Source organism: Condylura cristata, unplaced genomic scaffold (assembly GCF_000260355.1).
Source record: "Condylura cristata isolate star-nosed mole 26May11 unplaced genomic scaffold, ConCri1.0 scaffold00003, whole genome shotgun sequence".
Taxonomy (NCBI): Eukaryota; Metazoa; Chordata; class Mammalia; order Eulipotyphla; family Talpidae; genus Condylura; species Condylura cristata.
Genome location: NW_004567104.1, coordinates 48,057,651 through 48,070,566, shown reverse-complemented (window position 1 = coordinate 48,070,566; position 12,916 = coordinate 48,057,651). Strand labels below are relative to the sequence as shown.

General features: G+C 36.3%; 2 protein-coding genes across 2 annotated transcripts in view; one reads left to right on the top strand and one right to left on the bottom strand.

The window, feature by feature from the left end:
* CMSS1 (cms1 ribosomal small subunit homolog (yeast)) overlaps positions 1 to 12,916 on the top strand; it is a 326,190-nt gene that overhangs the window by 70,225 nt on the left and 243,049 nt on the right. The gene's annotated exons all lie outside the window — the stretch shown is intronic.
* The window catches only part of LOC101630942, a 33,221-nt gene that overhangs the window by 2,603 nt on the left and 17,702 nt on the right, over positions 1 to 12,916 (bottom strand). Inside the window, 1 exon segment of the mRNA XM_012730103.1 lies at positions 8,230 to 8,440. Within this exon segment, the coding sequence (XP_012585557.1) occupies positions 8,230 to 8,440 (211 nt within the window).

Genomic DNA, 12,916 nt, shown 5'->3' with positions numbered 1-12,916 from the left:
CTTGTACTGATGTGGCTTTGGAGAACTTCATAGTGCAGTGCTTAACCCGTTGCGCCACTAGGTAGAATCTCAGGGTATCTTTTTTTAAATGATGATGTCATTCTTAAAATTCATAGTGACTAACTTTCAGACATCCACGTCATTCAGTTCTCTTAGGTTTAAGAGATATCATTGAACCCCTTTTGTGTTAGTGAAGTCTGAGTAACAAAGATGGTGATGATGAGAATTTAATAACAATTAATACATCCTTGATTCTTACTGTATGTGAAATGCTATTCTTCTAAACAGCTTTCTACTTGGATTAATTCACTTAACCCTGTACAACAATCTGTAAGGTACTATTATTATCATTGACTAGAGGGATAAAAATCTGTGAAGAGTCTGAAATTGACATGTTCTAAATAAAGGGGGATTCAGACTCAGTAACTGGCTCCAGAATCCAAGTTCATAACGTTGTTACAAATAAGCTATAATTTGGTTTTACATTACTCTCTTCCCCTACTTAAAGTTCATTGGAATAGCCATAAAGTACCAAACGTACTTTGCCTCTTTCAGCTCTGCCACACAAATCTAAAGTCCTGGTACTCAAACAGGGCACATCAGAATTACCTAGGGATTTTTCAGCACTACTGATGCTTGCATCTTAGAGATTCTGACAAATTGGTACATGCTAGCTAGCAGGAATTTTAAAAGCTCCTCTTGTCATCTAATATCTAATAAAGTTTTAGAACCATCAAGTTTTAGAAAATGAAATTGGTCTAGATACTAGCATACTTCTGAGGGGATGGAGAATGGAAGTCGTAGTGCCTGGAGCCTGGAGAATACAGGAATTAAAACTATCAAGCCAGTTTGCTTTTCTTCTTGTTACAAATTGTGAAGGCAAGTGAGAAATACTGAGTGCAAATGCTGGGGGTTGAAATTTATCTAGGGCTAAGTTGAGTATACTGTTCTTTTAACTTGTTATGGGAAAAGAATCAGGTAAATGTTAGTATTGCTTTAGTAATAGGTTCTTACATGGCCACTGAAAGTATGCAGGAAACTTTAGATAAAATGCTAAAAATGGGAATAGGATAGAGCCTTGCTTTAATGGTTGCCAGCTTATTGCTCCAATGAGAAGAGTAGCCTAACTTCACTAAACTGTTTAGGCAAATTGATACTTCTTTCAAATGTTTATAGTTTATCGTCTCAGAAGATTAATGCCAAATCCTCAAAAATGTTGTGACTAGTGATGACTCATTTTAGCTCATGTAAAAACAATGTGGTTTTGTAATTTTCTTGTCCCTGGATAAGCTATTAAACACTAAACAAAATGTCTCAGAATGAAACTGATTGTTTTATATTATGTAGTTTTGCTTGACTGTTTGCCATATATTTGTTGGGATAGCTCATTTGCCCGTCAACACCTGTGATTTTCTCCAACAATCATACTACATGGTTTGCACTGCTTAAATATCTGGTGTCTATTCTGAAGCTAAATAGTCAAATTTCAGTTTCTTTGCATAAACAATTTGCATAACTCTATTCTTAGCCACGTGATTTTTCTTTGTTAAACTGTGGGCAGGAAGTAACTAATAGATAAGTTATTTTTTTCTGCATTTCTCTCTCTCTCTCTTTTTTTTAAATGTGTGTACAGACCAGAGGTGCTGAGAGTGAAAGGATTCACCAGAGATAGAGTAGGGAGCAGAACATGCAAATCAATGAATTATACTACTGAGTGGAGCAACAGGTGAGCCAGGAGAGTTCTGTTGTGCCATACAGATCACCTCCAGGAGTGGGGATTGAATTTACGCTGAAGCGGCTGCTGCCAGCCTTCAGTGCTGAGCCTTAACTGTTACGCCACCAAGGAGGGCCTATTTTTTTTCTGCATTCTCTTGTTGATAGGTAGCATAGATTCAAAGAAGCATTACATATGTGAGTGTGTATGCATGTGTCTGCACACACACACATATATAAAACTTGTATATATACAAGAGATAAGATATGACAGTTTATACTGAAATAAATATTTGTTTGCATATCTTATCTCTTGTAGAGTGCAGCATAATGTTTTGAATGAAGCAGACATAAAATATGTGTTGGTGATAATAATTCTAATAAACAGTGGTATTGTTAATTTTTTGTGATCTTTTTGTCAGTACTTTATGAGGTCTTATAAAAATTATACTTTAGCTATATTTCATTTTTTAGGATAAAAATATTTAAATAATTGGTTTGGTTTCACTGACCTCCCAAGAATGAGGTTATTTACAGTTGTTACATTAGACATTTTTTAAGACTTCTATCTGTTTAATTAATTCGTACTATTACTGAGAAGACATTCTTAGTAACATGTACACTTTTTGAGTAGGCTTCTGACAGTCAAAATGTGAGTTTATTCATGATAACTTGTATCATACCCAGCACTTAAGAGAGGTGAGCACACAATTTATATTTGTTGATTGCACATAAATTACACTCATACTCAAGGCAACAAGAATCAATTTCTTCAAATGCAGTTGTTTGAGAGGATGTGGGGAAAGGTAGTGAAGATTAAATACCTGCAGAGTGATACTATAACATGTAAGAGATTGTCACATCTAAGGAAGTTATCCTCATGCATAAGGGTATCTAGCAATCAGCCCATTCTAAGATGGAAAATGATATAGAGTGGTAATTCAAGCTGCATCTGCAAACTATAGTTGATCCAAGAAAGAAAGCTTCAATTCAGTTGTTTCTATTAGACATTGAATAATCTAAAAAGGTTAACAGATTGACAAAGTGCTTGTCAAGAAAATTCACTCTTTTTGGATTAAAAGTGTAGAATATTCATGTGTTTTCTGACTTTCTAGTTACTTGTTTTAAAATATTTGGAAATTTCACACAAATACAAACAGAATAGTAATGAGGTGAATTCTGTGTGAAGATAGTTTAAAATTTAAATTGTATGTTGCAGAGAAAGTGGGAAAAAGAAGTAAATAAAATCCTAAGCATTGTAACAGAACAAATAAGTTCTTGTTCTCCAAAACCTAGAACTGTTAGAATCTAAATCTTGATGGAATTGCCTTTACACAAAGAGCAGAGGTGAACTTTGAAGTTACACTGCCTCATAGTTAGAATATAGACATAGATCAGACTTCTGGGTTCAGTTCAACCCCTACTCCTGCAACCCCTCCAAATCCATAATCCAAGCCCCCCTCACAAACACATTTCCAGCCCTGTGTCCTGAGGCAGCTTATCTATCTTCTCCAGCCTCAGTTACTTCATCTGTTAAATATGCTGCTAATAATAGTACCTATCTCATAGGGCTGAAATAAGAATTAAGATTTAAGTAAAAAACACTTAAAACAGTAGCTGTGTATGTACATATGTATTTATTTAAAGCCTTTGCCATATTGGTTGATTGGCTAAAAAATAAAGTAGGTTTACTAGAATTTGGTAGATGCATGAATAAGTCCAAAATTAGATATTAAGAATAATTCACATTTTAAGGTTGCATCTTAACTGGCCTTGCACAGCTATTTTGATGCCATGGTTAGAGATGGGGAAATTGACTGGTTAGATCAGCGCATTGAACCCAAAAAAGTACTTGTTCTGTTTTAACTAAGATGTTTCAAACAGAAAATTATGCCATACCCCTTTCTTGTCGCCCACATTGAAATAATAAGCACATCATCCTCGCTTCATTTCCTGTACTAATTTGTCCTAAATATAAAACTCTTCATTTGGTAATTGAAAAGTTTGGCTTCAAGTAATAGAAACAAGCCCAAGCTAATTGAATTAAGAAGATCTTTGGCCAAGAGAAGTAACTATTGAGATATACATCTTGTTTTTCTAACCAAATGCTCCTATTCCAGGATCTGAGTGGGCCTTAATCTGTTTACCTGGCTGGAGCTGCCCAGTTTTCAGAACACTTTACTTTTCTGGCAGCAGGAAGTGTGATGAATGTTGTTGTTATTGCTGCTTTTAATGATAAGTCTGTGGTTATTATTCTTACTATAAACAAAGGTCTGTAAAGACCCTAGGCCAGATTGTTACAAGGAACTTATTTTATTATTCTATCATTTTTGTTCCGAATCTTGGATCTTTCATTGGGGAACGAAAAATGTTACTTTCAAATCAAGTACTTATAACCACGTTGGTAATAGAAACTGCTTGATAAAAATGTACTCTATTTCAATTAAGAGAGGTTTTAATGCTGGCATTTTTCAGTGACAAATTAAAATAGGACCTTTTAAAGTTACATTTAACATGCTCCTTTAAAATAGTTTGTTCTATTAAAATGAGGTCAAAGAGCATTCCAAACATTACTTTTTTTTAGTTCGATATCTTTCCATTTCAAACCTATAAAATGGGGAGTTTTCCTTACCCTGACTGTACATAGTTCTCCTTTTCTTTATAGTTCCTCATTGCTTTTCATTAACCTGAGTCTCATGCTCAATCTGTAGTATGTACCTAATAATCCTTGCCTCCTATGTCTGCCTGCCTTTTTTTGGGACTTGTCTCTATTTGTCTGCTGTTCTAGCATCTTTAGTCTAAGTTGCTTCTTTTCATTCAGTTTCACTGTTACTACAAGTCATAATTCTCTCTACAATTGACCAGCCTCTCTCTTCCTTTCTAGACCTTGACAATTTTCTTGAAATACCACACTCACTGTATCTGCATTCTCATCACTTACCTTTTGATCCTCGACTTCTGATTACCATCTGCAACTCTGATGAAATTGTTCTCTCAGATGTCTTTAATGACTTCATCATCACATTCAACAGGCTTTTTTCTTTGCTGCTTCATCCTCTTCTTCACTATAGCACTTAACACAGTAGACTGTGTGTCCCTCCTTGAAATTCTCCCTTTGGCTTCCAAGGCACTGGGCTCTCCAAGTTCTTGTTCTATATCATATACTACTTCTATTCTACGTTCCTAGATAACTTGTCCTGCACTTCTTATCTTTGGAATATAGTCATTTGCCTGTACTATTCAGCTGCTTTCCCTACTTTTCTCTTGGTATTCTCATCTACTATTCTTTCAGCGTCCTCCTCTATACTTTCAACTCTCAAGTCTTGTATTTAGCTACCTCTTATCTCAGTTCTGTGTAGTCCCAGGTAGTCTAGCTAGTCCTAAAGTCATCTATCTCATCTCATTGCTTTTCTTAGGATCAGTCTTCTTGTCACCAAGGCTGATCAGAGTTGCTGAGTTCAACCATTTCTACCTCTTGTACCGTCACATGCCATATATTCCATTTCACAAGTTATAAGCATTATTTTATGTTTTTCTCTTTTATCAAAATATAATGAATACTTCGGGTAAGATGCATATTAAATACACAGATTAATTAATGTATATATACATATATACTGCATATATATTTATAGTGTATAAAAATATATACCTGTGTAAACTCTACCCAATTCAAAATATAGAATGTTTCCAATTCTGTATCAGGCCTCCTTTGTGTGATCTTCAGCTGATATCTACTTTCCTCCCGGCTAAGTACCATTTGATCTTTATTATCATAGATCAATTTCACTTATTTTGAATTTCATGTAAATAAGCTCTCATTAATCAAAATTCAGCTTCATATAAATGGAATTTACATTGCCACCAGAAGTATAGGCAAGTTCTTGTACCTTCCTCATTTACACATGTTATTATCCATATTAAGATAACCTTTTTGGTAGGGCTGTAATATTATTGCATAGCTTTAATTTACATTTTCCTGCTGATGAGTAATGTTAAGCTCTTGTTTCACATGTTTATTTGGATATCCTCTTTGATGAAATATCTCCAAAGTGTCTGTCCTTTTATGTTGGATTATCAGTCTTTATTTTAAATTCCACTTGTATGACTTCTGTACATCATCTGGATGACAGTATTTTGTTGGTTTATATCTGCATATATGTATATATGCAGATATTCATCTCCCAATCTGTGACTTGCCTTTTCAGCCAATAATGTTGTATTTTCATTAACAAAAGTTATTAATTTTAATAAAATTCAATTTATTAATCTTTCATGATTGGTGCTTTTTGTGTGTCCTTTTCAATAACTCTTTACCTACTTTGATACTGTGAAGATAAAATGAGGTACATAGAAATTAAGTAGTCTGTATCAATATTATATGACTGTTTATTGTCTTTAAAACATTGATTCTTATCCTCTTTGCATATGGCTGTCTAACTGTTGGGGCAACCCTGTACAGACAAGGGGCCTAACTCTGTCCCCTGATTTCTGGGCACTGCCTAAGATAGGGATTCTGACACGTGCACAGTGCCTTGGTTTGAACTCCACTCCAAATGTCCTGAGTGAGGGGGCAGTTGGGAAGGGCATGAAGCTGAGTGGCTGTTTTGAACCTTTAAAAGGGTGTGAGGCACTTGGCCTCCTGCTCTGTCTCCTTTTTATTGGGGTTGAAGAGGCAACCCCACCAGACTTCTTGAAATCCCTCCCCAGGAATGCCCTGATCGTCAGTAGCAGCCAGCCTCTGCTCCATACTGCTCTGGTTCTATAGCTCCAACTCTGCTTTGTATGATGAGTCGATAACTGGACCTACCTCTCCCTACCATGTTGTTTAGAATAAATTGTTAGGGTTTTCCCCTCTTTTGCTGTGCCAAAAGCCCTTTTGTTTGAACTTGGGGAGGTGGTTGGCTAGATCCAGATACCAGTGAGAGTTTCTGACCCAGTGACATGACATTTCTAGCTTTCTCTGTAGTGTGTAGTGGCCATGTGGGTTGGGATTTGATTAGTGGAATGTGAATAGAAGAGATGGTCATCTCCAACTGTAAAGTAAGATACCTTTTGCATTTTACCCTTCTTCCTCACTTTCTCCACAGCCCATGCCATGAAACATAGATATAGTAGGCTTTCAACTTTGATCTTATAGATGAAGATAACTCTGAATATCCTGGAACAGAGTTCATTTAAGTTTATTTAAATATTACATTTATAATTATATAAATATACATAAATTATTACATAATAATTACATAAATTACATAAATAAAGGTAACTCTAGTGTTATCTTTTCTCTCGAAGCCATTCCTGATCTCCTAATTAGTGTTCATTTCTTTCTACTACTTTAAATGTTTTTTACTCTTTCAACAGGGATCATATGTTTGATCTCATATCCTCATATGGTATGCTAGGCACTCAGTAAGTATTTTGAAATGAATGACTACATTAACTAGAAAATAAGTGAATTTTTCAGGAGTTAAAGTTGTATATGTAGTAAAAAATACTAAGAAATGTTGATCTTGTAATGCAGTGAGTATAGCCTGGCTAGGAATTTAAGCTTTTGGTTTAAACTTAGTGCATTCGTTTTGTGCCTGTCTCTGGTGAGGTTCTAACCCAGCAGGCTAAATCAGTGGATTTGCTGTGCTGTATCACTTTCAACTTCCGTAACACAACTCATGCATCTGGGTATCTTAGTACTAATTACTGTCATTGCGTGACCATGACCTCATCTGACCTTTTAGCAAATGAGACCTTTGTGACTGCTACATAGTGAGAAGAGGTTCAGGTGGAAAAAAAGATGCAATTTTCTATTTGAAGCAGATGATTTGACTTGGACAACTATGTGACAACTGGCACCACTCGGGTTCTCTTGGCATCTTAAAAGAACATTTGAACCATATTTGAGATGCCATTGTGTTCCTACCTCCAAATGCCACAGTTGGAGATTCTCATTTGGTATGTTTGGTGTTAGGCCCAGAAATCTGTAATTTTAAATAGTTCCCCTGGCAACTCTGACAATTGCTTATTTAAGTTTGAGAACCACAGCATAGAAGGGTTAAGAAAATGGTTTGGGAATCAAGTAGACCAGAATTTCCTAATCTCTACAATGACTACCAGTTTAATTTTAAGAAAGTTGCGTAGTGTCTTTATACTTTAGTTTGATTATTTAAATGTCACTTGGGGCCCTCCCTGGTGGTGCAGCAGGTTAAAGCACAGCATGAGTTCAATTCCCACCTGCCCCAGAGGAGCCCACATGGTGTGGCAGACCTCTCCTGACCCGCCCGCTTCTCCCCTCAGCAGTGTACTTCGTAGATCTGCCTGTTCTGCTCCTCACTCTGTCTCTGGTGAAGCCTCTCGCCGCCCCTGCATCTCTGGCCTGTACCCCAGTTCTGTATGCATAAATAAATAAATCTTTAAAAAAAATGTCATTTGGACATAACAGCATCTACTTGAAAAGATTGCTATAAGGGTTAAATGAAATCATCTCTGTGTATGTGTGTGTGTGTAAGTGTAAGAGATGCTTACCTGCAAAATACAAAAATTCATTGTTCTCTTGCAGTATTCTGAAACAGTTAACATGTCATAATTTAGGAACTGGAAGCTGAGGTTGTAGATGACAGAAATGCAGACTACCCTACCGCTTTCCAAGGTAAACTGAGTTTTGGGGTGTGTGTGTGTTGTATTCATGGAGGAGTGAAGGAATGATGTGGAAACCCCATAGGGCAGGAGGCAGGGACTAGAAGTGCAAGAGGCATAATATCAGAAGGTTTTTACAGCCATTCCTTGTACCTTAGTTATTTGTTAGGAATTTACTCCCAAGGGTAATAGCGAATAATGAAAAGTTAAAATTTGAAGACAAACCAGTTTCCTGGCAAGTGCAAGGTTTCTTCTTGGTAAAGCACAAAGTCTCCAAGGCAAGAGAATAGATGGAATCACCTAGAGAGTCTTATTTACACAATGAAGTGACAACATAACTAAAAATTGGGTGTCAAAATGGGAATATATAATCTTTGGGTCTGTGTGTTAAGATTTTTATTTACATGGATTAAAAAGCTCACTGTAAATTTTAGATCACTCGAGTAATTTACAGTTAGTATTCATTCTAATTCATTTGGATAATTTTGACGTGTATTGAATCACATTTTGATTCAGTTTGCATTCAACTGTCTATTGAATTCTCAGATTGCCTGGAGAATAGGTGATGAGAGTCATGGTCTACAATTTTTTCACTTTAGAGACTCTTCACAGTGAGAGACATTTTCGTTATCAACAAAAAATCTGTTATCTGACCAAAATGGATGAAAAACTTCAATTCCTTCAATGCAGAAGCATAGTTAGAGCTGATATTTTAATTAGAAATAATATTGTTTAGTTAACATTAAAGGAAATCACTTTGGAGTCAGGTTACTCTTCATTGCTCTTTTAAGTATTTGAGAGTTTTAGTTATCCCAAACCCATGGAATTCTTAATAGAGTTGGTTTCTGTATAATTTCTACTCTTTGACTCATATGAGCTTAAATCTTGTCTAAAAGCCTATATGGATTTCAGGGATTTAAATAGGATTAAATGGCTATACAATTTTAAATAACTTCATCCAGTGAGCATGTTTACCTAAATATGTCATCAGACTTCTCAGTTTTATAGTTTGAAAGCCTGTTTAAGGCAGCTGACTCACACTGTGGACTGATAGAATGCAAACACATTCAGAATTCTCCTGGCAAGATTAATGCAACAAAACAGTGTTCTTTGAGCATTTAGAGGTGAAGTGTTTCATTTCTCTAATCTTCCTATCACTAAAAACTTTTCAAAATAACGATGCATATGTCTTCACAGTTGTTAGGTGCAGGGTAAGGTAGCAGAAGAAGAACACTGTATTTCATAACTCCTTGGCATTCTTAAAGGAAATAATTTTGAAAGATAATCTGGAAAACATTGGTTTCAACCTTTGGATTGATACATGTAATGCTCTGGAATTCCAAATAGTATCCCTACATGTACATGTAAATAAATCTTTTACTTTTGATCCATATGTCTGTCCAAATAGTTGCCCATATTCTCACTTAGCCCTTTTGCAAGAAAGTCAATAGGAAGAATATTTCTGCTCATTTTGCAGATGGAATCATCAACAGAGAACTCAAGTTATTTCTTTATGAAGAGTTTATTAAAGTTGTTCAACAAATTTGTAGCCAAACTCAAAAGATGCCCAAAGACAGTAATATTCTCTATGCAAGCCTAGCAGAGTTCTTTTCAAGGATGAAAGGGATAAAGACTGGAATGTCTTCCTGGAAGAACTAGGATACAGTTTAAATAAATAGATGCTCCTGTCCTCTCTCTTTTCCAGTTAGTTTTATCTCGTTGCCATTTGTTCACATGTTGCTGCAATTAGCTAATTTTAGGCCAGGCAAGAGGGATTATGATAGCATATTATACACCCACACCTCCCTTTCTGAGATTTAGGATGGAATGAGATTTATTTTTCCATTTACTTTAGCCAAATGGAAATGTACTTCTCCAATCCCATTTTACTGTAAAGTAAATATTTGTCAGGGAAATTGAACAGTAAATGGGTAACTTCTAATTTATATCTAAAGAATGTTACACATTCTTTTGTGTGTTTTGCTTATAATAGTACTTTTCTGGCCGTTTTTATATCATTATTATTAATTTTGTCATCACTGTTATTATGTTCTTTCCAAACGTGACTCTGGCATTAAACCAGCAACATTGGTTTATGCTGTAGACACTCTGACAAATTACCGATGGTGGATTGAGATTTTTCTATGTGACAGATTTATTAGAGTAAAGAAACACGAGGTAATGGCCCAGAGCAACTGCTCACCCTGGCCCTAACCTATTCATCCTCAACAAACTGCTCTTTTTTATCCCATTGTACCTATGGGTGCATTTCTCTTGCTGGAATACCTTTCCTGCTCATTTCTTCCTGATAAGAATATACTCAGCCTTTAAACTAACTGCTTCCAGCTGGGAAGCCTTCCCACTATTTCCATGCAGAACTAATTCATCCCACTTAACACGTTCCCTGCCTCCTTTGTACCCACAACTAATCGTTTCATGCTACTTAATGTTTTCTACTAGGACCTTGCAGACAGGATCCATATCTTACTCTTCCCACCCCACTTCCTAGCTTCATTAATAGTGTTAGCTGAAATGGATATCAAAGGAGTGAATGGGTGGATGACAGCCCCAGTTTTCTTTCAATTTATATAGAATAAAAAAGCCCTTTCTCTCTTTTTTCCTAGCAAATAATAATTTGCTTTTGGTCATAGGATATCTGAATTAACCTACTTCCAAGTCCCTATCCTTTGGTTTGTGAGTATAATCTGGCATTCAATGACTTTCCTTGTAAAGTTTTAGGACAATGACTAAACTTTTCTTTCCTAAAAAGCAAAACTTTGATTTTACTCCATCTTGTAGGGTTGTGCATTATTTTTTGTACCATCCTGCAGCATAATATCCCACCCCAAAATATGCCTCTTTGTAAGGGTGTCTCCATGAAATACTAGGAAGTGAAGGATGACTAAATTACAGAGAATCTTACCAGAGAAGAAAATCAATTTAAGTCTATATAACAAACAAGCTTCCTGGTAACTTTCATAACTGGTTACCCTACCCCCACTCCTGTACATACACCTTTCCTTTACCATTAAGATGATATTTGAGGGCCCTCCCTGGTGGCGCAGCGGGTTAAAGCACAGCACTGAGAATCTAAAGCCGCTTCCGCATGAGTTCGATTCCTGTCTGCCCCGGAGGTGACCACATGGCGCGGCAGACCTCTCCTGACCTGCCCGCTGCTCCCCTTAGCAGTGTACTTCGTCCATCTGCCTGTTCTGCTCCCCTCTCTGTCTCTGGTGAATCCTCTCACCCTCTGCATCTTTGGCCTGTACCCCAGTTCTGTATGAATAAATAAATAAATCTTTTAAAAAAAAAAAGATGATATTTGAAGTGTAACTTATTTTACCTTGAAGAGTTACACATTTCCCTAGCTACCTCCCTTGTATACATGCTGGTAAATGTCTGTCTGTTTTTCGTTTGTTAACCTGTCTTCTATTAAAGGGGTTCTCAGCCAAAAATGCAGAAAATTACAGAGAAAATTGTTTTCTCTTCACTTTCCTTACTGTTCTTCCCACTCGAGTTTATTTTGAAGCATCTTATCAGGTTTAAATATCATTTAAAGATATTTTCAGAATATCTCTAAAAGGTAAAGAATCTTTTTAGATATACAGTATCATTAAGGATATTAGGGAGTATCCTAAAATATTTCAGATAGTGTTCAAATTTCCTTCATTGTCTCCCCCCAACTCTTCCTCCTCCCATACACCTATTAAAGTGTCTTCAAATCAAGAGCCCAGTAAGATCATGCATTGCACTTCATGGAAATGTCTCAACTTATTTTAACTTAGAAATTTTCCCTCTGTTCTTTTTATACCCCTATGTTGTTATTTCATTTTTTTTAAATTTCATTAAATACATTCAAATTTGAAGAATTTTTTTTTTTTAAGATTTATTTATTTATGCATACAGAACTAGGATACAGGCCAGAGGCTCAGGGGCGGTGAGAGGCTTCACCAGAGACAGAGTGGGGAGCAGAACAGGCAGCTCTACGAAATACACTGCTGAGGGGAGCAGCGGGCGGGTCAGGAGAGGTCTGCCACGCCATGTGGTCACCTCCGGGGCAGGTGGGAATCGAACTCATGCGGAAGTGGCTTTAGCTTCTCAGTGCTGTGCTTTAACCCGCTGCGCACCAGGGAGGGCCTCAAATTTGAAGAATTTGAGTTTTAATATTGCATGCATTCAACAGTATAGAAACATAGAAATTCAGTTAGAAGCACAAGCAAAGAATAATTCATTTCTGTTCTTGCCATCAAAGAGCAGGGAACCTTTGAGGAAATGTCTTCACTAAAGTCAACATGTCCTTAAAGTTTCTGTAGCTGCTGCTGCTACCAGTTACACACCAGTAAGTGATTGTGTTTAGAGAAACTGATACATTTATTTATTCTATAAATATATTTATTCCATATAAAATATATTTTATTCTATAAATATATATTCTATAAATATACTATTTGCTGGGTACTGGAGATAGAGTGATAAACAAAAAGATGTCCCTCTGCTTTTGAGGATCTTATATATGCAATGTGAAGAGGAGATAAGAAGTCATAACAGGCCCTCCCTGGTGGCGCAACGGGTTAAA